This window comes from Onychostoma macrolepis, chromosome 20 (genome assembly GCF_012432095.1).
Source record: "Onychostoma macrolepis isolate SWU-2019 chromosome 20, ASM1243209v1, whole genome shotgun sequence".
NCBI classification, from domain to species: domain Eukaryota; kingdom Metazoa; phylum Chordata; class Actinopteri; order Cypriniformes; family Cyprinidae; genus Onychostoma; species Onychostoma macrolepis.
The window spans coordinates 1,901,044-1,922,777 of NC_081174.1; the positions used below are offsets into that span (position 1 = coordinate 1,901,044).

The 21,734-nt window shown below is 43.8% G+C and overlaps 2 protein-coding genes and 4 non-coding genes across 6 annotated transcripts; all 6 read right to left on the reverse strand.

Moving 5' to 3' along the window:
- Window positions 1-10,333: 10,333 nt before the first annotated feature.
- On the reverse strand, window positions 10,334-11,872 carry LOC131527104 (uncharacterized). The gene is made up of 4 exons (XM_058755965.1): window positions 11,608-11,872; window positions 11,196-11,405; window positions 10,814-11,079; window positions 10,334-10,452 (listed from the first exon to the last, which is right to left on the reverse strand). The coding sequence occupies exons 1-4, from the start codon at window positions 11,870-11,872 to the stop codon at window positions 10,354-10,356; spliced, it is 840 nt and encodes a 279-aa protein (XP_058611948.1). The 3' UTR covers window positions 10,334-10,353.
- Window positions 11,873-12,929: 1,057 nt separating this feature from the next.
- On the reverse strand, window positions 12,930-16,857 carry LOC131527479 (uncharacterized). The gene is made up of 3 exons (XM_058756599.1): window positions 16,853-16,857; window positions 16,436-16,618; window positions 12,930-13,659 (listed from the first exon to the last, which is right to left on the reverse strand). The coding sequence occupies exons 2-3, from the start codon at window positions 16,586-16,588 to the stop codon at window positions 13,051-13,053; spliced, it is 762 nt and encodes a 253-aa protein (XP_058612582.1). The 5' UTR covers window positions 16,589-16,618; window positions 16,853-16,857; the 3' UTR covers window positions 12,930-13,050.
- A 1,889-nt stretch (window positions 16,858-18,746) lies between these two features.
- On the reverse strand, window positions 18,747-18,828 carry trnas-cga (transfer RNA serine (anticodon CGA)). Its single transcript has one exon. It is a non-coding gene; the product is annotated as a tRNA-Ser (tRNA).
- A 299-nt stretch (window positions 18,829-19,127) lies between these two features.
- On the reverse strand, window positions 19,128-19,209 carry trnas-aga (transfer RNA serine (anticodon AGA)). The gene has a single exon. It is a non-coding gene; the product is annotated as a tRNA-Ser (tRNA).
- Window positions 19,210-20,177: 968 nt separating this feature from the next.
- trnah-gug (transfer RNA histidin (anticodon GUG)) lies at window positions 20,178-20,249 on the reverse strand. The gene has a single exon. It is a non-coding gene; the product is annotated as a tRNA-His (tRNA).
- Window positions 20,250-20,887: 638 nt separating this feature from the next.
- trnak-uuu (transfer RNA lysine (anticodon UUU)) lies at window positions 20,888-20,960 on the reverse strand. The gene has a single exon. It is a non-coding gene; the product is annotated as a tRNA-Lys (tRNA).
- Window positions 20,961-21,734: the final 774 nt, after the last annotated feature.

Genomic DNA, 21,734 nt, shown 5'->3' on the forward strand with positions numbered 1-21,734 from the left:
GCTATTTAACTCTTCGGAGTCTTGGGCTATTTTGGCCGTTTTTGAGTACTTTTTTATTTTTTTATTTTGCGACATAAACAAATTTATACCATACCAATGTTTGGTATCATTTTTTTCAGCACAACATCACCTATATGAACAGCCAATTAGTTTTTCACTTTGATGTACTGTATCAAGATACTGGACCCAAAATCACACAAAAAATACAAAATCCGAATAGAAAAATTATAGTTTTTTTACTACAAAAAACACAAACATGCTCAATGAAGCATTTTAAAAGATTTAAAATGTAAACACAAGTTGTAAGTGTCAACATATACAGGTACAATTCAGATATAATCAAGCTATATACAAAAAATATGATTTAAAAACGCGGTGTAGCCATAGGCTTTTTTTCTTTTAGCTTTGCCACTTTTTAAAACAGTTCATGCACAAAATTATACAGAGAGCTATATTTAAGGCCTTGCATTCCCAGAATATTAGGGTTCCCAAATAGTGCAAATACAACATAAAAAGGTCAAATTGAGATCAAATCTAACTATATACAGCAAAAAACAGGTGTGGCAATAGGCGTTTTCTTTTCTTTTTTGCTTATAAACTCTACAAAACACTTCATGTACAATTACACAGACAGCTACATTACAGGGCTTTCACTCCTTGAGTAAGAGGGGTTCCTAAAAAGTGCAAATATACCATACAAAAGGTCAAATGAACACAAAGTCAAACTATACATACAACTATTTACAACAAATATCAACAAAAAGTGTGTTGTTGTTTTTGTTTTTATCTGTGCCACACCTCAAAACAGTTTCTGTCAACAATGAGACAGAGGGCTACATCACAGGCCTTGCATTTCCATGGTGTGAGGTTCCTTTTCTTCTCCACTTGCTGGCAACGATGGCAGATCCTGCGGCCTTGTGTGGCTTTCTTTTTGACATCTGTAGCCACGCCAATGGCAACAGGAACATGGTCGGTGCTCCTCTGGATGACAGCTCCTGCCTTGTCCACTCCACACAGCTGGGACACCAGTTCTACCAGGAAGTTCTTGTGTGTCATGTGCTGAACCTGTTTTGTGTGGCTTATCTCACGGTGTAGAATGTAGGCATTTGTTGTAGCTATGTCCACAAAGTGCAGAAACATGGTACGGTACCAGCGAGCAGTTCTGCGATGGGTCGAGTAATACTGGAGAAGCTGGTCTGACAGGTCAACCCTCCCATGTTCTTGTTGTAGGCAATGATGGGGGTAGGGCAGGGAATGTCTTTACTGCCCAGTGTCCAACTCCATCCTTCACTCTCCTCTGGACAGTCTCACCAGAAAATGCTGGATGGATTGTGGAGCACATCGACACCTCCCGTGTGTCCATCCACTTCACAAAGACAATGGGGCCCTCTCTGATCCATCTTACGCTGCCTCTCTTGGATTTTTTGTTGAGGGCATTTGCTCTGCTACTAGGACACCCTTTCCTGTTGTCCCTGTAGGTACCACAGGCTCCAAAGTTAATGTTAGCCAAACCAAGGAACAGTTTGGGGCTTGTGTAGAAATTGTCCATATAAATATGGTATCCTGTCCCAAGATGTGATGGCTGAATAAGGTCCATGACAGCATCATACGACAGTCCGTGTACGCTTGGTATGTGTGATTTGCCCACATACAGGTTGAAGTTCAGTGTGTAGCCATTACTTGACTCTGCCAACACAAACAGCTTGATCCCCCATTTTCTTGGTTTTTCCTTCATATATTGGGTCATGCCAGTTTTTGCTTTGGTTGCAACCATTCTCTCATCGACTGCCAGTTCCTTCCTTGGGTGGTAATGAGCCTGGCAGGCATTCCGAATGTCATCCATCAGAGGTTGGATTCTGAACAGCTTGTCATGCTGTGGTGTTCCCTTCTTCTGGTCATTTCTGACATCCTCCTCTGGATCACTGAGGTGGATGTTCCACGATAACGCCCTGAATCTGTCTCTTGTCATGACAGTGGCTGGAAACGGCACAGACATGAAGTTATTTTTTTTTCCAGTAGTCCTGGATACTTGGCAGTGACACAAACGATGTGTATATGAGGAGACCTAGGTATTTGTATAGTTCCTCAACTTCAACATCAGTCCATTTGTACTTATTCCCCATTTCCTGTTTTTGCTGCCTGCTTGTTGGTGTTTTGCAGAGTGTCCTCATAGTATCCGTGGAAAAGTACAGCTGGAACAGGTCCATTGGTGAGTGTACTGAATGCATATTCACCTGGGCTCCTGGTGTTCTGCGGGGCATGAACCTACTGGTTTGTGGGGCAATATCAGGATCACTCTCAGTTTTCCAGGGCTCAGAGCTGTGGTGTGGCTCTCCTGACTTTGCTGGAGATCTTAATCTGGTTTGACTCTTCCTTCCACCCCTCTCTGTAGGCTTCTGTCTGCTTGTTGTTGGAGTGGTAGATGGCCCAGGCTGCTCATCATCTCTGTACATGTCAAGACACATGTAAAAGATTAAAGATTGTACATCAATGTTCAAGATGCTCATTGGCACATATGCACAGCAATTACAGTGAAGCAGTCATTGGCAATGAAATTCATGTTCACACAACCACACACACACGGCAGACAGACAGAGACACACACACACACACACACACACACACACACACACGGCAGACAGACAGACACACACACACACACACACACACACACACACAGACAGACACACACACACACACACACACACACACACACACACACACACAGACAGACAGACAGACAGAAACACACACACAGACAGACAGAAACACACAGACAGACAGAAACACACAGACAGACAGACAGACACACACACACACAGACAGACAGACACACACACACACACACACACACACAGACACACACACACACACACACACACAGACACACACACACACACACACACATACAGAGAGAGAGAGACACACAGACAGACACACACAGACAGACAGACAGACAGACACACACACACACACACACACACAAAATATAATATACAATAAGCTAAAAGTTTGTCTCACCTCTCGTCGTGAACCACAAAAGCCGAGTCGTCAATCTCATCATCGCCACTTTCTGATTCTGACGATGAACTGTAAACAACATCGTCCAGTTGATAGAACAAGTCGAGGGCTTGTTCAACCAAAAACATTCGCTTCATTTTTCTTCCACAAAAAACTACCTAAACTATCTAAACTACTCCTAAACTATTCTCAATCTACTCAAACTCTTCCAAAAACTAGCAATAATATCTCTCTCTCTCTAATATGTGTGTGTCTCTCCGTCAACTCCATCAATCTCCCGCCGGCGCCTTTCCATTTCACTTCTTTGCTCAGTTGGCTCCTCCTCCACTCCCTGAAATGTGCAGTCTGAAGAGCAGAGTCAGCAGATTCACACATTTTTCTCCGTTTTGTTTTATGACAAAAACCGACGAAGTTATTAGAATAAATGCAACGCCTGTCGCATCCCATCTTGCGTTCTTTTACGAAAGCGTCAATATTTTCAATATTTTTTTATATAAAGTTTAAATGATCATATCTCCGTTTTTACTTGGTCTATCAACACAAAACAAAAAGTAGTATAGAGTTTCAAGCCAGCACTTTCGATAGATGGACGGCAGCGCTCAACGTGACTTTGTTTTTATGCTTCAACGTCTTAAACTGGTCATGTGTCTTGATCACGCCGGCGTGATCGGCGACTCGGAAGAGTTAAAAGTCCGATAGCTACGTTAACATTAGCATCCGTTGGGATGTGAACCGCAGTTATCATGACCACAGTGAACTCTCTCGGGAGGTAAATGGGCCTGCATTTAACAATCACATACTCCAGGTCTGGGGAGCAGTGACTGTCTACAGTCATTGTGTTAGTACACCAGTTGTTATTGACATAAACACATAGCCCCCCTCCCCTGCTCTTACCGGAGTCCCTTGTCCTGTCATGACCGCTGTGCTGTGTAGCCTACTAGCTCAATAGCAGAGTCCAGGATGGATGAATGAAGCCAGGTCTCTGTGATCAACGGCAGCTGTCCTTCACGATGTTGTTAGTCGCAACCTGTAGCCTCAGTTCATCCATCTTATTGGCGAGTGATCTGGCGTTTGTAAGAAAGAGGCTGGGAAGCGGTGGTCTGTGTGGCTGCCTCTGTAGCCTAGCTAGCGCACCGGCCCTACAGCCTCGCTTCTGCTTCCTCTCCCTTTGCCTTCGCTGCCTCACCGCCGGGATGGTAATCCACAGAGAGCCCGGGCTCCTCGCTATATCCACCGGGATCTTGTATGAACGTAGAAACTTCGCTGTAACACTCTGCTCATAACAAACTCCTATCCTAAGGAGATCGTGCCGGCTATAGGTGTTATTCGCCTGACAGAATGACCATAGGACGAGAAACAACACGTACACAAATCGCAAAATAGAGCACCGACTAGAGAAGCACTGGTCCGCTGCAACAGTGTGTGCCGCCATCTTGCCATTTCCACAGCCAATCTTCATGAAAGTCATGATCTGTCACCCGATGCAGCCCACTATGACACAGTGTATCATATAAAACAACTGCAAAGGAAAATAGTAAAAAAGCACATCAAAGACAACTCCGCAATTACAACAAGAATCGACAAGACATGTCATTAAAAGAGAGCGAAAGAATTTGGATGAGAAATTTTCCACAGTCAAGTGCAAAGGATTGCTTCACCACTAAACTTGCACCAAAATGGAAAGGACCCTATCGTGTAATTCAGCAAATGGGACCAGTGAATTACAAAATGGAATCTACAGGTGAAGATGTTCGTGTTGTACATGTTTTCAACTTGAAACCTTGCTTTCCAACTGCCTCTGAACTAGAAGCGCAAGAGAAACGTAAGCTCATTGATCTATTTCAAGAATCTTCAGATGATGAACTCTTAGGATTTTGATGGTTAAACATCTCATAAGGAACTATGAGATGCTTGGATCAATGGAGGGGGAGTGTGACGGTAACGAATTACGATACCCAAAATGCAACGTGTTAATTTTGGGAGGAGTCAGTTAAGCAGTTACGCCGAGTGAAATGGAGATACAATTGAACACAGGTGTGTGAGAAGGGAGAGGAGAAGGAGAGAGAGAGGAATGTGAAAGTTTGTCTGCTGCACAGATCTTTACATCGAGAGAGAGTTTTCGTTATTAAGAGTAAGAAGTTGGAGTTCTTGAAGTTTGTAGATGTTTATAAAGTGTAAAATTAAATGAAATGAAATGATTGAAGATTGTGAGATATGAAAGCTGCATTACTACATTGAAGAGGAGTTCCCGGGTTCAATGTTCCTGCAAGCTGCTCCTTTCTTCAGGGTGTCTGAGCTGTGTGGAAGCAGCATCTTCTGAAATAAAGCTGCAATCGAGGAAACTCGGATTCAAAATCACCGTGTTCCAAAAGATTTGCTGTTGCTGGCTGCACAGAGGACGAGTTCGGAGGTAATCAGCTGTGTAAAACGGCACTGGATCGGAATGCGGTACTGTGAGTGAGTTTGGAGTATCTTGGTTGGAAAACAACTCCATTGACTATGCTTGGTCTTCAGGTAGGCCTTGATCCATTCATTCAGCTAACTCGACAAAGATACTTACTCATCAGTAACTCTCAGAAAAGATGGGCTTAGCGGAACTCTCATACAAACTCTCATATACGCTCTCATACATGAACTGACTCATACCCACACAACAAACAAACATCATTTATTTCCTTTTGAACCTTACATGTAAGAAAATCCCCATCATCACCATGTTGGGTTTTGATGAATTGATGCATTGAATTACTGTGTCCAAAGCTTTAACTTTGAGGTTAAGGTCTAAGTTCGCATTGATACCTTGCATTGTTTATGATATGCAGAAGTGATTCATGAGATGACTTAATTTAATTGTTTAATTGTGACTGTTCAAGTGCCTTGAAAAATTCAAGTCCCATTTTTTTAATTAAAATTAAAAGAAAAGACAGTTGAAATTGTAAGAGTATGTTTTGTTTTGTTTTGTTTTGTTTTGTATCGTTTCTGTGACAAGTGACAAGTGACTTTGAGTTACCAGGGATGGTTAGTCTCACTACGTCACAAGTTATTTATTAAAGAGTTATTTTCTCTTTATCTTTTGTTTGATTAACATTAATAACATACCACAGCAGGTTTATTTAGGCTACGGTCACTTTAAGAAGAAATAATCTAATATACTTATCCACATCTGTTTTCCTCCTAAATGTTCACGTTCATTTTAGACATAACCTGACTGTGTTTATGTGAATACTAAGAAAGATTGGTGTTTTACATATCTGTGTGTTTATTTCATTTCATTCAAATGCCGCGAAATAGAACACATTTCTGAACTTGAATGGTGAGAGGCATCAGCGCGTGCGCACAGAGATCCGTCGCGCGAGTGTTGAGCTCAGTTTTCTTTGTGCGCACTTTTGAAGTATCAATCAAGCACGTCCCATTCTTTAATCTCCATTCATCCGAGCTTCATCACTCTAACGTGTCAGTAATTCAAACACTGAACACTGCGCGGATATATTTACCAGGCGCGACATAGACGACGACATAAAATGTATATTGACACTTTATATTTGACAAAACATGTGCATTAATCCATTAACTTTGACTTTAATATCATATAATCAAGTTCCTTAACATTAAACTCATATATATATATATATATATATATATATATATATATATAAATACTTCCCAATTTTATTGTTTATCAGCCGAGGTCTTCCACAAAACAAGATGGCCGTTGATCAGAAAATTCTCAGTCCAAACCCTGATGACGTCAGTGGTCACATGGCTTGCACAGCACTCAAACAAATCATGTAACCTTAACTAGGGACATTTGAGTAACTAGGACTTTTAGCACAAATAGTAAGATTTAATAGATCTACATCAGTAAGGTAAACAAACAATACCACTTTAAGTAAAGTCAATAAAATGAATTGAGTTAGCACAGTTGTTAGATTTCACAGTGTGGCTTATGCTGCCTGCACACGCGGCAAAACATTCCTAAAAAACAAAGCCATTGATCAATCAAATGTGGTAAGACTTTAAAGCTTTATCACAAATGCTAACAGTCCTGATCATCAGACATACCATGCTTTGCAAGATACAGCCAGGACTTGAACTGTGGCATTTCAAGCCACTCTGCGTTCCACCCAGATTTCAGTTTCTCGTTGGCATGCAGGGGAGTAGGCAAACAACGTAGTCGGCAAGATTCGAACCTGTGTGGGGAGACCCCAATGGCCTTAACCTCTCGGCCGCGACTACGGGGACCCGCGTGTCTTCTGCCCTGTTCTCGTGCAACACTGGCGCCTGACGCACTTGCACCCTAGCCAGCTCAGTCACCCAGCCGAGACTGCAAGCTAGCCCGGCAGCAGACAAAACAGCGGTCCCAACTAGGAGAAAGCAGGTGGCCTCGTCTCATCCTGTGGACCTGGGTTTTTCAGTACCGACCCTTTGGACCCACAGCACTGCAAGTTTCCTAGGTCTCTCTTACCTGACTCACTCAGTTCACTTCGTGAGCACTCTTTCCTAATGAGCTGACCATCAGACTCAGGTATGCCAAGCAAGGGAGATGCACAAAATCGTGAGGCGCTGTGGGTCCCCCCGAGGAGGAACGAACACCGCTCTAGTAGTGAGTCAACGGTAGAGCTGGACCAGCGTGACAGCAAGCTGAGGCCGCCAACAATATGACAGCCGTTCGCCCGAACAGGGACTTGAACCCTGGACCCTCAGATTAAAAGTCTGATGCTCTACCGACTCCGCTAAAGCTGGGGAACAATAGTCTGTATAGGGGGGGGGAGAAGAAGAAGAAAGGGGAAGGAGGGGGAAGGAGGAAAAAGAGAAAAAGAGAGAAAAAATGAAGTGAAATTAGACTTAATATTGACTCTGCTGCCCGTCAGAAGCTACAGGACACATATATTACATTATTAGTTTGAGAAATATGTCCATAGATAACACTTTGCATGGGGCGCTGTGGATCCAAAGGTTGCCAGTTCGATCCCCGACTGGAGCAGGCATCTCTAACCAAAAACTCTAACTGAAATATTACGAATCATTTAATTAATCCCTTATTAATTGATACAAATAGGACAATGGCTTATTATGAATGTCATACAGTCAAATATATGTACTTAAGTGAACATACTTATGTAACAACGATATAAATAATAATTAACTTGTAATAATAATATGTTTTGACTAAAATGTTTAAAGAGTTATTACTATATTCATATGCATTGTTTGTATGTATGTATGTATGTATGTGTTTTACATTGCTTGAGAAAAAATACCCATACATTCTAATTTAAAAATGAAAGGAATTAGAATTGAAAGTTTGTAATTGTTTTCTCTGAGTGACTGTTGGCAATAAATAAAGATAAAGGCCTTGCTGTTTAAATATATTACAAATTTATTACAAAATCTTAATTATCTCTTTCATTCTCTCTCTCTCTCTCACACACACACAGTAAGCATATCACAGATACAAATAAATTTAAGAATGATATATAAAATACAAATATAAAATAAATAAACAAAATACACAAAGTTATAAAGGTAGAAGATTCTGGTCAGCTGGTAAAAAATATATACAAATAACAAAATCAACACACCTTGCAAGGCCCCATAAAAATCAGTAATATACAGTGTGTTATTTCTGTTATGCAGATTTTTTTTTTAAATGCCAGACCTGTTATATGGGATGAATATTGAACAGTTACATCAACAAACTAATAGAACATGACTGAAGTATTTCCACTACACATCTACACAGTATGAGACAAAGACAAACAAATCTATTTCTTATCTGCCCTCTTCCTCCGCATCTCCTCCATCCACTGGTCAAGAGGAATACCAGCATTTTGGGGACAGTATATGTACCCATAATACTGACCGTGGCCACTTTCTTTGTTGCGGGGCTGTTGGCACTGACTGCATTTATTTTTGTCAACTTTCCGATTGTAAGGCCTCCGGGCAGGTGGTGGAGAGGAAAGGGGGCCAGCAGGAGCAATCCGTTTGTATGCATTGACTTGTGGGGTCAAAAACACATACACAAGTGGGCGACTGGCAGGGCTGGGGCTGGAGACAGTAGGCAAAGGGGCAGGGGTAGGTGGAGATGTCTGCTGAGGGAACAACTTCCTCTGAGCTGGCAACCTTGGGCAGACGGACTGCAGAGAATGGGTGTGTTGGGCTGGAGCTGCAGACTTCCTCTTGTCCACTGCTTGTCCTGTTGTACTTTGAGGCAAGTGGTACTGATGTTGAGGGCCAGGCCGTGGTGGTGCAGCAGTGGGGCGTACCTGTACTGGTGGGAGAGGTACTGGAGCAACAGGAATGGAGGCAGGCAAGTTGACCCCTTGCAGCAGAATATTACACTCCTGCCTCTTCAGTCGCTTGTTGTGCCACTGAATGAGAGTTGTTTGATTAACATCAAACAACTGCAGAGTAGAGCTCTGCATGACTGCACCATTACCCAGGATCAGCTGTCTGATCTTGCTGTAGTCTCTGAGAATTAGAGTCCATCTAGTCAGTGCATATTTACCCTGTTTTTTTGGACTTTTATGGATATCACAGAGTTTTACAAAAATGCACTCTACCAGACGACAGCAATCTGGCCACTGGGCAGGGGATCCTGTCGATCCTAGCACGCAACGTGTCATGCTCTCCACATCTGGCGTAAATTCAGGTTTCTTTTTAGAGCACCTGAAGCGTCCTGTTGTCAGACGTGACTGGTGCCGTGCAGAGTACGCCACACGCTGCTGGTCATATGGTAGAAGGTTCTGCCACAGAGCTATGATGGTACTGGCCTGCTGGGAGTTGAGTGTTTGTCCAGTTTGTTCCTCAGTCCCACCAAATACTCTGCCAGGCTGTCCACTCTGTCCATCCCTGGGATGTTGCGCTCATCCACAGCCTGGTAAATATATATAAAAATAAAATAAAAACAATATCACAGGCAGAAAAATAGCACATCTTTCAAACTGTTCACATGTCACAAAAGACCTACCAGCTGTTGCTGTGGTGCTGCTGGAGTCATGGCAGGTGGCCCAGAGGGACTTGTAGCTGGAGTAGTGGCAAGAGAGGCTTGGACGATGGAACAGTAAGGAGGAGCAGAGGCTAAGCTGGTGGGGACAGCTGTTGGGTCAGAGGGTGCAGCGGTGTGCTCATTTGCAGCCTGTTAAATGTAACAATAACAAATAATAATACTAATGAAATAAACATCAAAATAACACTGATATGGCTCAGTGTTAGAGCATTATGCATACTAATACTACTAATAATAATAATTATACACATACTGATAAAAAATGTATAGCCTGAATGCACTGTAAGTCGCTTGCATCTGCTAAATGTAAATGATACAACATGTCACAAAAGACTTGCCAGCTGTTGTGGTGCTGCAGGGGTGACGGGTGATGGCAGTGAAGAGGGACTAGCAGCAGCAGAGCTGGGACAAGCATGCCCAATCTGGAAAATGTAATACTCTTATAAAAACACATTTTTATAAAATGGATTTCAATTAGAGCTTATCTTTTGCGTTATGCTTTTATTAATTTATGTATTCTTCAGATTTTTGGTCATTGTCTTTCATCTCTGTCTATTTCATGATTGCGTTGCATATTTTTTTGTGATTTGGAAAATGTGTTTTTGAAAAGTGATATACATATACATTTTCTAATTATTATTATTATACAATGAAGATGATGATTATTATTATTATTACACACTAATAATAATTATTATAGTACAATAAAAGTCAAAATTATCCGGAGCAACCGGAAAGTCCACTGACACAGTATGATAAAAAAAATGTGACAAGCATAATTACCAGTTGTTGCTCAAGTGCAGCTGTAGTGATATCAGATGTGGGAGTTGGAATGACGGCTGAGCTGGTGGTGGCAGGTGATGGACCAGGGGATGGGTCCAGTAGCCCAACCGTTGGGTCCAAACCAGAATCTTCAAAGCCCTCATCTTCCAACTCTTCCTCTGTGCCTACATCTTCCAGCATCTGCTCAGTCTCCTCTGAGTCAGGCTGGACATCCTGCAAGGCCCTCCCTGTCTGGCGGTATAGGTAATCTACACCTATTAGCTCCCCTGGAACAGACAAGAAAACAGAATAGAGGAAAATTTACTTTTAAGAAAATTCATAAAAAGATCATTCTATTTTATAGATATAGAAAATAGCCTCCTGATGGAAAGCTTAAACTAACCAGTGTAAACAGAAGGTGGCTGAAAAGAGGGGACAAGCTTCCTTCCAAGCACCTTGACACTGTAGTTGTTGACACATTGAACAAGGTCGCCTGAGTAGCTGAGCAGCGATGGATCCCTGACTGCTAGAGATGCAGCTTCACGGTCCTGGTTCCATCTGTAAAGGCCCTCCAGGAGGTACAGCTGGAAATTCAGGCTGTTGGCACTGGTTCCTTAAGATAGTACAATTATGAGCAATATTGTTAGGTTAACTTGTGTTTGGTTCTTTGACAGACTGTGTCAGTGTTTCCAGGATAATAACAATAATTATAACTATAACAATACTACTACTACTACTACTAATAATAATAATAATAAAATGTTTAACTGCAAATATGTAATCTTGCTGATAAATAAAAAGTTATTCATACTGACCTGGAATGAACCTGTTCAGATGCAAGTGGAATGATTCAAGTGATGTGGACCCTCTTGCACATCTGTAGTTTGACAAGACAATGCCCTCTTTGGTAGTGGTGCCAGTTACAGTGTACAGGAGGACACCTGGTTCATCCTGAATGCATTTCACATGCTTCATCTGGGTTTGCCATATGTGCTGCATTCTCTCGTGGTCCAAGAGAGGGACACCAAGATAGTCTCTGCCCTTTACCCCCATGAGCTCATTAAGAAGCTGTTCAATCATTATGATCGTCTGCCTCTCCCCTCTTGTCCGCCTCCTGCAGTGCAATGCCAGTTCCTCCTTGGTTATCTGCTGGTCCACTAGTTTTCAGTGATCCCAGGAACACCTTCTCGTTTCAATTGTTCCTCTTAGCTTGACACAGCAAGGCAACATCTCTACTGTCCCACTCAAAAATGCAGCTTGACAGTCTGGACATAAAGATGGGGTAAAGAGGATGCGCATCCTTTGTACACCCAGATGCCAGTCGCCGCATGAAGTGGTATATGTCAAGCTTTACAACCAGGTCTGGCCACCCACCAAATCTTTGTTTTAGTTTTGTCTGTCCTGTGCCCTCCCGACAACATTCACAGTCAACATAGAGAAGCTGAGGAGGAGCCACACCAGCATTGCTGTACCTGCAGATGAGATCGGCAGCCATGGTGTCAAGAGCAGGACCCTCCTGAGCAGTCAGGACACTGACGAGGATTTGGCCCAGCTCATTGCTCACAGATGTAAGCCACAAGGCGGTCCCCTTGGCAAAGCCTGATAGCTTCTTGGTGATCTGTGATCACACAGAAAAGACAGTGAATGCCTAATGTAATCCTTTATATGTAAAATACTGAAATAATACAGTTTTTTTTTTTATATATATACAAAGCATTAATTTCATTTTTCATGTCTTTTCTGCTAATGTTGTATTTTAGACTTTTGTTTGTGAGGTAGGATTTTACAGTGGTAAGAGTTCAAAATATTTACCTTTTTTGTGGAATCCATTTTTAATATATTGCCAAGGTGGATGTTATGCTGGCTTTTATTTGATCCATTCTGCTTAAGATGTCTCGGCCATAAACAGCCAGCATCCACAGGTGGGAAGGAACAGCCACTGGCTTAGGAGGGTCCTGGAACTTGACAGGGTGCAGGCTTGGCTGGACAGCGAAGTCTGAGCATGCTCCAAGGTAGCGACAAACACGCTTAAGCCACTCCTCGCTGTGATTTTCCCTCAGCTGCCTGACCAAGCGACTGGGGCTATTACCCAAGGTCCTCTCCCTCAGAAAACGAATCACCCGTATGTCACAGGCATATCCGTATTAAGAAACAAAGTGAAAAAGAGACCAAAAAAATGGCAAACATTAAAACAAGCTAATTTATAGTGTGTTTGAATGACAAACATTTGTGACACAGGCTAAATAATTTCAGTATACTCACCTTCGTGTCAGGATCAGTCGGAACTCCATTCTGTGTGCCAAATCCAGCTGGTCCAAGATGGTCTTGCTGGTGGAAATGTAACTAGTTTTACAACCAGCTGAACTGCACCAGAGAGTCTCCGTGATCATCAGGTAGTACCTATCCACATCCAAAACATGGCGGGCTCGCTTGTGGGCTCCATAACCTGTGAGCTGTTTTCCACACACAGGACAGGACAGCCTGACCCGCCAAAGGTGGTATGGCATCCACAAGAGAAGCCGGTGTGTAAAAAAACGCTCTGGAGCGGGGGCCTGATGATAAATGAGCGCTGGATCTGGTGGATCATACCACAGCTTCAGGTCAGTGCGCAGCCGCTTGTTCTTGCACAGAGCAGATGAAATCCACTTCTGATCCTGAGGTGGTATGGTCCCCATCAGCTTTGCAGGCAGCCAGCCGGGCTCTGAACCAGGAGCAATCTCCATGTCAGCAGTAGGGTGAGCTGAGCGACCAACCACAGATGGAGAAGCAGAGGTGACAAAAAAAGAGGTGGCAGTGGCAGATGCAGAGGTCACAGGGGCAAGAGGAGCAGAGGAGGTACCAGAGGAGGAGGCGGCAGCTGACACTTCCTTTATAAATAAAAACAGGCAAATATCAGAATCAGAATCAGAATCAGAATTAGCTTTATTCGCCAGGTGTGCGCAAACACACAAGGAATTTGTTGTGGTTTTAAGGTGCTCCTGGTACATACATACATACATACATAAATACACATCTGACATGAGAACAGAAAAAAAACATTTAAATAGTAAGACTTAACAATGGATGATAATCATAATAATAATAAGTCTGGAACAGTAGATTTATGTACAGATTTGTGCATTATTTACTCTATATACAGCTGTATAGATAAACATATGTATGTGTATTTACATTATACTTGAGAGGAGGCAATAATTAAAGATGGAGAATGAATTCCAGAATGAATTACAGAACACAGGTAATGATCCACGTGTTAGCTATTTAAGCTGGAGATGGCATGGGGAAAAACTGTTTTATGCCTAGATGTTCTAGTGCACAGAGATCTGTAGCGTCTGCCTGAAGGGAGAAGTGCAAACAGGTTGTGTCCGGGGTGAGAGGGGTCTTTGATGATGTTACCTGCCCGTTTCTTCACTCTGGAGTTGTACAAGTCCTGAAGGCTGGGCAGGTGCACACCAATGATCTTTTCTGCTGTCCTAACAGTCCGTTGAAGTCTTCTTAAATCTGATTTGCTGGCTGACCCAAACCAGACAGTTATGGAGGAGCACAGAACCGACTCAATAACAGCTGAATAAAACTGTTTCAGCAGCTCCTGTGGCAGGTTGAACTTTTCAGCTGACGAAGGAAGTACAACCTCTGCTGGGCCTTTTTCACGATGGAGTCAATGTGATTGTCCCACTTCAGGTCCTGAGAGATGGTGGTGCCCAGGAACCTGAATGACTCCACTGCAGCCACAGTGCTGTTCATGATGGTGAGTGGGGAGAGGAGGGTTTCTCCTGAAGTCCACGATCATCTCCACAGTTTTGAGCGTGTTCAGCTCCAGGTTGTTGTGACTGCACCAGACAGCCAGCTGCTCAACCTCTTGTCTGTAAGCAGACTCGTCGCCGTCCTGGATGAGGCCGATGACTGTGGTGTCGTCTGCAAACTTCAGAAGCTTGACAGAGGGTCCTTTGAAGTGCAGTCATTGGTGTAGAGGGAGAATAGCAGTGGGGAGAGAACGCAGCCCTGAGGAGCTCCAGTGCTGATGGTGCGGGTGCTGGATGTGTGTTTTCCCAGCCTCACTAGCTGCTGCCTGTCTGTCAGGAAGCTGGTAATCCACTGACAGATGGAGGTGGGTACAGAGAGCTGAGTCAGTTTGTTCTGAAGGGTGTCTGGGATGATGGTGTTGAAAGCGGAGCTGAAGTCCACAAACAAGATCCTTGCATAAGTCCCTGGTTTGTCCAGATGTTGCAGGATGTAGTGCAGTCCCATATTAACTGCATCATCCACAGATCTGTTTGCTCGGTAAGCAAACTGTAGGGGGTCCAGCAAGGGTCCAGTAATGTCCTTCATGTGGGCCAACACCAGTCTCTCAAATGACTTCATGACCACAGGCGTTAAGGCAACAGGTCTGTAGTCATTAAGTCCTGTGATTTTTGGTTTCTTGGGTACAGGGATGATGGTGGAACCTTTGAAGCAGGAGGGACTTCACACAGCTCCAGTGATCTGTTGAAGATCAATGTGAAGATGGATGATAGCTGGACAGCACAGGCTTTGAGGCAGGCTGGAGAGACACCGTCTGGGCCTTTGGCTTTCCTTATCTTCTGCTTTCTGAAGACTTTGCATACATCATCTTCACAGATCTTGAGTACAGGCTGATTAACAGTAGGGGGGAGGGAGGGTGAGGTGTGAATGGCTGTGCTGTGAGACGGTCGGAGCGGGTGTGAGGTGTCAGACCAGTCTTTTCAAACCTGCAGTAAAACTCGTTCAGGTCTTCAGCCAGTTGTTGATTGGCCTCAGTGCTGGGGGATGGGGTCTTGTAGCTGGTGATGGCTTTCAGGCCTTTCCACACTGATGTAGAGTCATTGCTTGAAAGCTGTTTTTTTAGCTTTCCAGAGTAGTTTAATTTTGCTACTCTTATTTCCTATTCAGTGTGTATTTGGCCTGTTTGTACAAGGCTTTGTCCCCACTCCTGTAGGCGTCCTCTTTGGCCTGGCGAAGCTGTTTGAGTTTTGCACTGAACCAAGGTTTGTCATTGTTAAATGTTAAATAAGTCCTGGTGGGTACACACATGTCCTCACAGAAACTGATGTAGGACGTCACGGTGTCAGTGAGCTCGTCCAGATCAGTAGCTGCAGCCTCAAAAACACTCCAATCAGTAAGTTCGAAGCAGGCCTGTAAAACCTGCTCTGCTTCAGAAGTCCATCTCTTTACAGTTTTACTACAGGCTTAGCAGATTTGAGTTTCTGCCTGTAGGCTGGTAGGAGATGAACCAAACAGTGATCAGAGAGTCCCAGCGCTGCACGGGAACAGAGTGATATGCATTCTTTAAGACAGTGTAGCAGTGGTCCAGTATATTTCTGTCTCTGGTGGGGCATGTGATGTGCTGTCTATATTTAGGCAGTTCACGGTGAGATTAGCTTTATTAAAATCACCGATAATGATGATGAAAGAGTCCGGATAACGCTGCTCTGTGTGTGTGATTTGATCGGCCAGCAGTTCTAGCGCCGCGCTCACGCGCGCGTCAGGAGGAATGTACACACTCACCAGAATACATTCATACATACAATATATATACATGATTGCAAGTCACATATAAAGGATGCTTATTTGAAGTTAAGTATCATTGAACAGTGAAGAAAACCACTTAATTTAAGAGTTTCTCACAGCTCTAGCAGCTACTGATGGTATCGAGGAGGTGGTTGTGGATACAGGAGAGGGAGGAAGAGACAGAGTCGAGACAGTCTGAATGTACTTCCTGGGACTGCGAGCAGGCGATGGTGTCATCCTTGTCATGGCACTTGTGATAGTGCTGGACATGGCAGAAGAATCGGAAGTGCAACTGATGGGCTGAGAGAATATGACCACAGTTTACAACATAATATATAATATTAATATTCCCTTATTAGGAATTACATTAATGACAACATCATTTTAATATATCTTTATGGAATGAAAATAACAGTAACCTAACAAGAATACCCAGGCATAACAAGAATAAGAGTGCATAATACACGCTTGTATTATTATGACTGATTATATGATTGTAAAATCAAATTCAAACTGTCATCCTCTTTACATTACCTTGGTTGCAGGCTTCCTGCCCGAATTTAAGTTTGGCGTTAAAGCGGCACCCTGAGACCCACCGAACATGCTTTATAAACTGAAAAAAAGTTTTTTAAAAAGTCATCTTTAGAGGAGCCTTGTAAATTAAAATGCATATATTTGAATACATTAAACATTTAAATATCAGTATCAATAAATCCTCATTACATACTGATGCCATAGTCAAAATTGGCTTGCGGGGTGTGAGTCGTCCAGTTGTCGCTGTCTGCCCAGGTGTTGCTGTCTGCCCAGGTGTTGCTGTCTGCCCAGGTGTTGTGGCAGATGATGCAACAAGTGATGCAGATGAGGGACCTGGTGTCATTGAAGAAGATACTGACATGGAAGTCTACAGATTAAGAGAAAAGAAAATTTAATTTAATAATAGACTATAATCTCACACTTCATAATTTTAGGAAAAGATTTTTGATACCTTTGTTGTATGGAATCCACAATTACATGTCTGTGTCTCTCCAAACAAAGACATTTGTCCCCTCAACTGCACTGGACATTTTACAATCTGTAATATTGGTTGACAGTGAATCATGAAAATGTGACCCCTTTCAATATGACATAGCTTTATGTTGTATGATTGTACACATCACTTCATCTAAATTTACCTTCAGGTACATGTCATGCCACTTTCTCTGGCGGAGTGCCGGCCTGTTTCCTGCCTCAGAAGGCCAGACCCCTACAGCAGCAAACTTTCACAGGCGTGACATCCACTCCTCGTCGCCCATAGCCCTGTGCTTTTTGTGTTTGGAAGCCATCTTCCATTACTAGAGTAAATAAAATTGTAACTATTCAATTTAAATTTGTAACTATTCAGTACATATAATCATATCAACATGGGTAGTTTTAACTCACTACTATAAAATCCTGTATATAGATACCATTTGTAAATCAGCAAATTCTAGCACACTTCACCTCAGGGTATAATATATTAATACATAGTAGTAGCACATATATAAGTAATTTAGTACAATCATATTAAGTTTATTATCAGTTGGTAAACACAAAGTCTCCTGTTATAACAGGTGAAACACCTCAATACAACACAAAACTCATTCATTTTGGGTGTTAAAACTGAATACAATATCAGGTATTGCTCCAACGGTATACAAACGTTATAGCCTACTAATTATAACAACGTAAATCGCTTGTTTCTCTGTCGAAAATACGTTGCTAGCTCTATTCATTCATACATTCATATCAAGCTAGCGAACTAAATAAAACAACACCTTACCTAAAACAATGTAAAAGTTTATTTAAAAAACTAAACTATTAAATGTTAACTCCAATAGGTTTTTTTTCTTATTTTTAGCTAACAGTTAGCTAGTTAATTTAATTAAATAAAATTTTACCTGGATGGATTCAATTCCCAAGTGGCTAAGTTCAATGACAAACTTAACGGCGGCTATTTCCCCAAAATAACTCACAAATATAATAATTTCCCCAAAATAACTCACAAATATAATAATTTCCTCCAAATAACTCACAAATATAATAAAATAACTAGCGGTGGCTAGAGCGCGATGGGACGCTGGGCTATGCGGCCACGGTGATTGGCTGTAATAAAATGCAGACACGGTGATTGGCTGTCATAAAATGCAGAAGATGGAAATGGTGAAATCTGATGGGCTGTCATAAGATAGAAATGCAGAGACGTGATTTGTTGATATTAGACAGACGCTCGGTCCTCAGGCACCGCTATCCGGGCTCTTGTGTTGCACAGCCCGGTTACGTTTCATACAACAGCAATATCCCCCACAAACCGCCGAGGAGAAGCCTACAAGAAATTGCAGCAGAGAGAGCAAAGGCCTTGGAAGGAACAATTATCGGCACAGAAAACTAAGGCTAAAGGGCCATTGCTAACCGTAGTCGGCAGGGTTCGAACCTGCGCGGGGAGACCCCAATGGATTTCGAGTCCATCGCCTTAACCTCTCGGCCACAACTACGCCTGCGTGCGGGGCTCCAGCTCTCTTGGCTGCAGGAGGGCAGCACAGGACGCCACCGGCGTCAGACACAAAATCCAGCTGAAGGATGAGGTGGGAAAAGGGGCCCGGCGTCCCGTGGCTCGGCGGCAAAAGGCTGCCGTGACCCGGATTGCTGCGGCCACAACGCAGAGTACTAACCACTATACGATCAGGGCGCGCCACTGTCCCACGGCTGCTAAAAGGGCCAGCGGCGTGTTTGTCCGATGCAGAGAGGGAGCGAAAAAGGAACAGAAGCTTCTCCTCGGCACGCAGACAAACAGCGTAGTCGGCAGGATTCGAACCTGCGCGGGGAGACCCCAATGGATTTCTAGTCCATCGCCTTAACCACTCGGCCACGACTACGGCAACCTGGGAGTCCCAACTAGGAGAAAGCAGGCTGCTACGTTTAATCCTGTGGACTTCCCACAGCACTGCACGTTTCCTAGGACTCTCTTATCCGACTCACTCAGTTCAATTCATGAGCGCTCTTTCCTAGCGAGCTGACCATCAGACTCAGGGGCCGGATTCACGAAAATCTTCTTCAGAAATAAGTTAAGTAATTTCTTAAAATAAATTCCACAAAGTTCGTAAGAATGTTCTTAAGTGCAGTTCTTGAAAAATTCTTACTAAGTTCTCAAACATGTTCTTAAGAGCGTTTGAATTTTTTTCTTGAGAAAAAAATATGACAGTCTTTATCTGACTCAGTACACGACTGAAGACACACTGATAAACTCACACTTAAAGTATTGTTTATTTGCACTTCTTGCAGATTGCCCTAATAATTACAATTAGGCGCGCGCACTATTTTGGCCGCTACCAGCTTGACTGGCGCTCGGCTTCGTGTTTTTAATGTGCCGTGTTTTGGAAAAGTTACTTTTAAAAAGCCTGTCTCAATTTGCAGCCATCTCTTTCGTTCATTTTTGTGTTGTGTTTTTGCGCTCACTTTCCATGTGAACGCTTCGGTATGTGTGTCCGTGCTGCTACAGTAATACTGTGTATTATATAATAAAAATATTATATAATACACAGTATAATACACAGTATATTATATAATATACTGTGTATTATATATAAAAAAAGCAAAAGGTCTTGGAAGACACAATTATCGGCACAGGCAGCTAAAGCAAAAGGGCCAGCGTGGGGAGACCCCAATGGATTTCGAAGTCCATCGCCTTAACCTCTCGGCCACGACTACGCCTGTCTGCGGCCCTCCAGCTCTCTTGGCTGCAGGCGGGCAAGACAGGACACCACCAAGCTTCAGACACAAAATCCATCTGAAGGATGAGGTGGCTAAAAGGAGCCCGGCGTCCCCGTTGCTCGACGCAAAAGGCTGCCGTGACCCGGATTCGAACCGGGGTTGCTGCGGCCACAACGCAGAGTACTAACCACTATACGATCACGGCGTGCCACTGGCCCACGGCTGTAAAAGGGTCCAGCGGCGTGTTTGTCCGTTGCAGAGAGGGAGCGCGCGCGGCGACGGCAAAAATAGGCACTGCCGCTTCTCCTCGGCGTGCAGGCGAACAACGTAGTCGGCAGGATTCCAACCTGCGCTGGGAGACCCCAACGGATTTCTAGTCCATCGCCTTAATCACGCGGCCGCGACTACGGGGACCCGCGTGTCCTCTGCCCTGTTCTCGTGCAACACTGGCGCCTGACGCACTTGCACCCTAGCCAGCTCAGTCACCCAGCCGAGACTGCAAGCTAGCCCGGCAGCAGACAAAACAGCGGTCCCAACTAGGAGAAAGCAGGTGGCCACGTCTCATCCTGTGGACCTGGGTTTTTCAGTACCGACCCTTTGGACCCACAGCACTGCAAGTTTCCTAGGTCTCTCTTACCTGACTCACTCAGTTCACTTCGTGAGCGCTCTTTCCTAACGAGCTGACCATCAGACTCAGGTGTGCCAAGCGAGGGAGATGCACAAAAAGCGCGAGGCGCTGTGGGTCCCCCCGAGGAGGAACGAACACCGCTCTAGTAGTGAGTCAACGGTAGAGCTGGACCAGCGTGACAGCAAGCTGAGGCCGCCAACAATATGACAGCTGTTCGCCCGAACAGGGACTTGAACCCTGGACCCTCAGATTAAAAGTCTGATGCTCTACCGACTGAGCTATCCGGGCTCTTGTGTTGCACAGCCCGGTTACGTTTCATACAACAGCAATATCCCCCACAAACCGCCGAGGAGAAGCCTACAAGAAATTGCAGCAGAGAGAGCAAAGGCCTTGGAAGGAACAATTATCGGCACAGAAAACTAAGGCTAAAGGGCCATTGCTAACCGTAGTCGGCAGGGTTCGAACTCTGCGCGGGAGACCCCAATGGTTCGAGTCCATCGCCTTAACCTCTCGGCCACAACTACGCCTGCGTGCGGGCTCCAGCTCTCTTGGCTGCAGGAGGGCAGCACAGGGCGCCACCGGCGTCAGACACAAAATCCAGCTGAAGGATGAGGTGGGAAAAGGAGCCCGACGTGTAGCTAGCCTGAAGAAGAAGTGACTACACTTCGAAACGTCGCAGAGGCACAGAGAAAGCGTCTATTTCAAATAGAGGAATTCCTTTTTCTTTCACTTTTTTCATCTTACAATTTTATTTTGAAGAAAATAATATTATTTTTTATTTTTATTTCTATTTATCAGTTATTACAAACTTCCAACCTTTATTACAAACTTCCTACCTTTCAGAAAGCTGTGATGTATGATTATCAGAGATACAGACAGAGGGGGGAAACCCCTCACACACGTATCCGATTAAATAATCCTCCAGCCTTCAGAGGAAGGGAGTTTTACTCTACATCCTATGTAGCACAACAAAGAGAGAACAATCCCCAAGGTCCACGAAGGTGGGAGAGCAGGGACCCTGGATACAGGGATTTCCAGCAGAATGCCCGTCGTGGATGGAAT

Coding starts and splice junctions, on each gene's coding strand:
- LOC131527104 (XM_058755965.1), bottom strand. CDS start 11,872: ATGATTGAACAGCTTCTTAATGAGCTCATGGGGGTAAAGGGCAGAGAC. Junction 11,406..11,607: donor TCTGAACAGGTTCATTCCAG/GTCAGTATGAAT, acceptor TACTATCTTAAG/GAACCAGTGCCAACAGCCTG. Junction 10,453..10,813: donor CTGCACTTGAGCAACAACTG/GTAATTATGCTT, acceptor TACATTTTCCAG/ATTGGGCATGCTTGTCCCAG.
- LOC131527479 (XM_058756599.1), bottom strand. CDS start 16,588: ATGTCCAGCACTATCACAAGTGCCATGACAAGGATGACACCATCGCCT. Junction 13,660..16,435: donor CATCAGTAGCTGCTAGAGCT/GTGAGAAACTCT, acceptor TTATTTATAAAG/GAAGTGTCAGCTGCCGCCTC.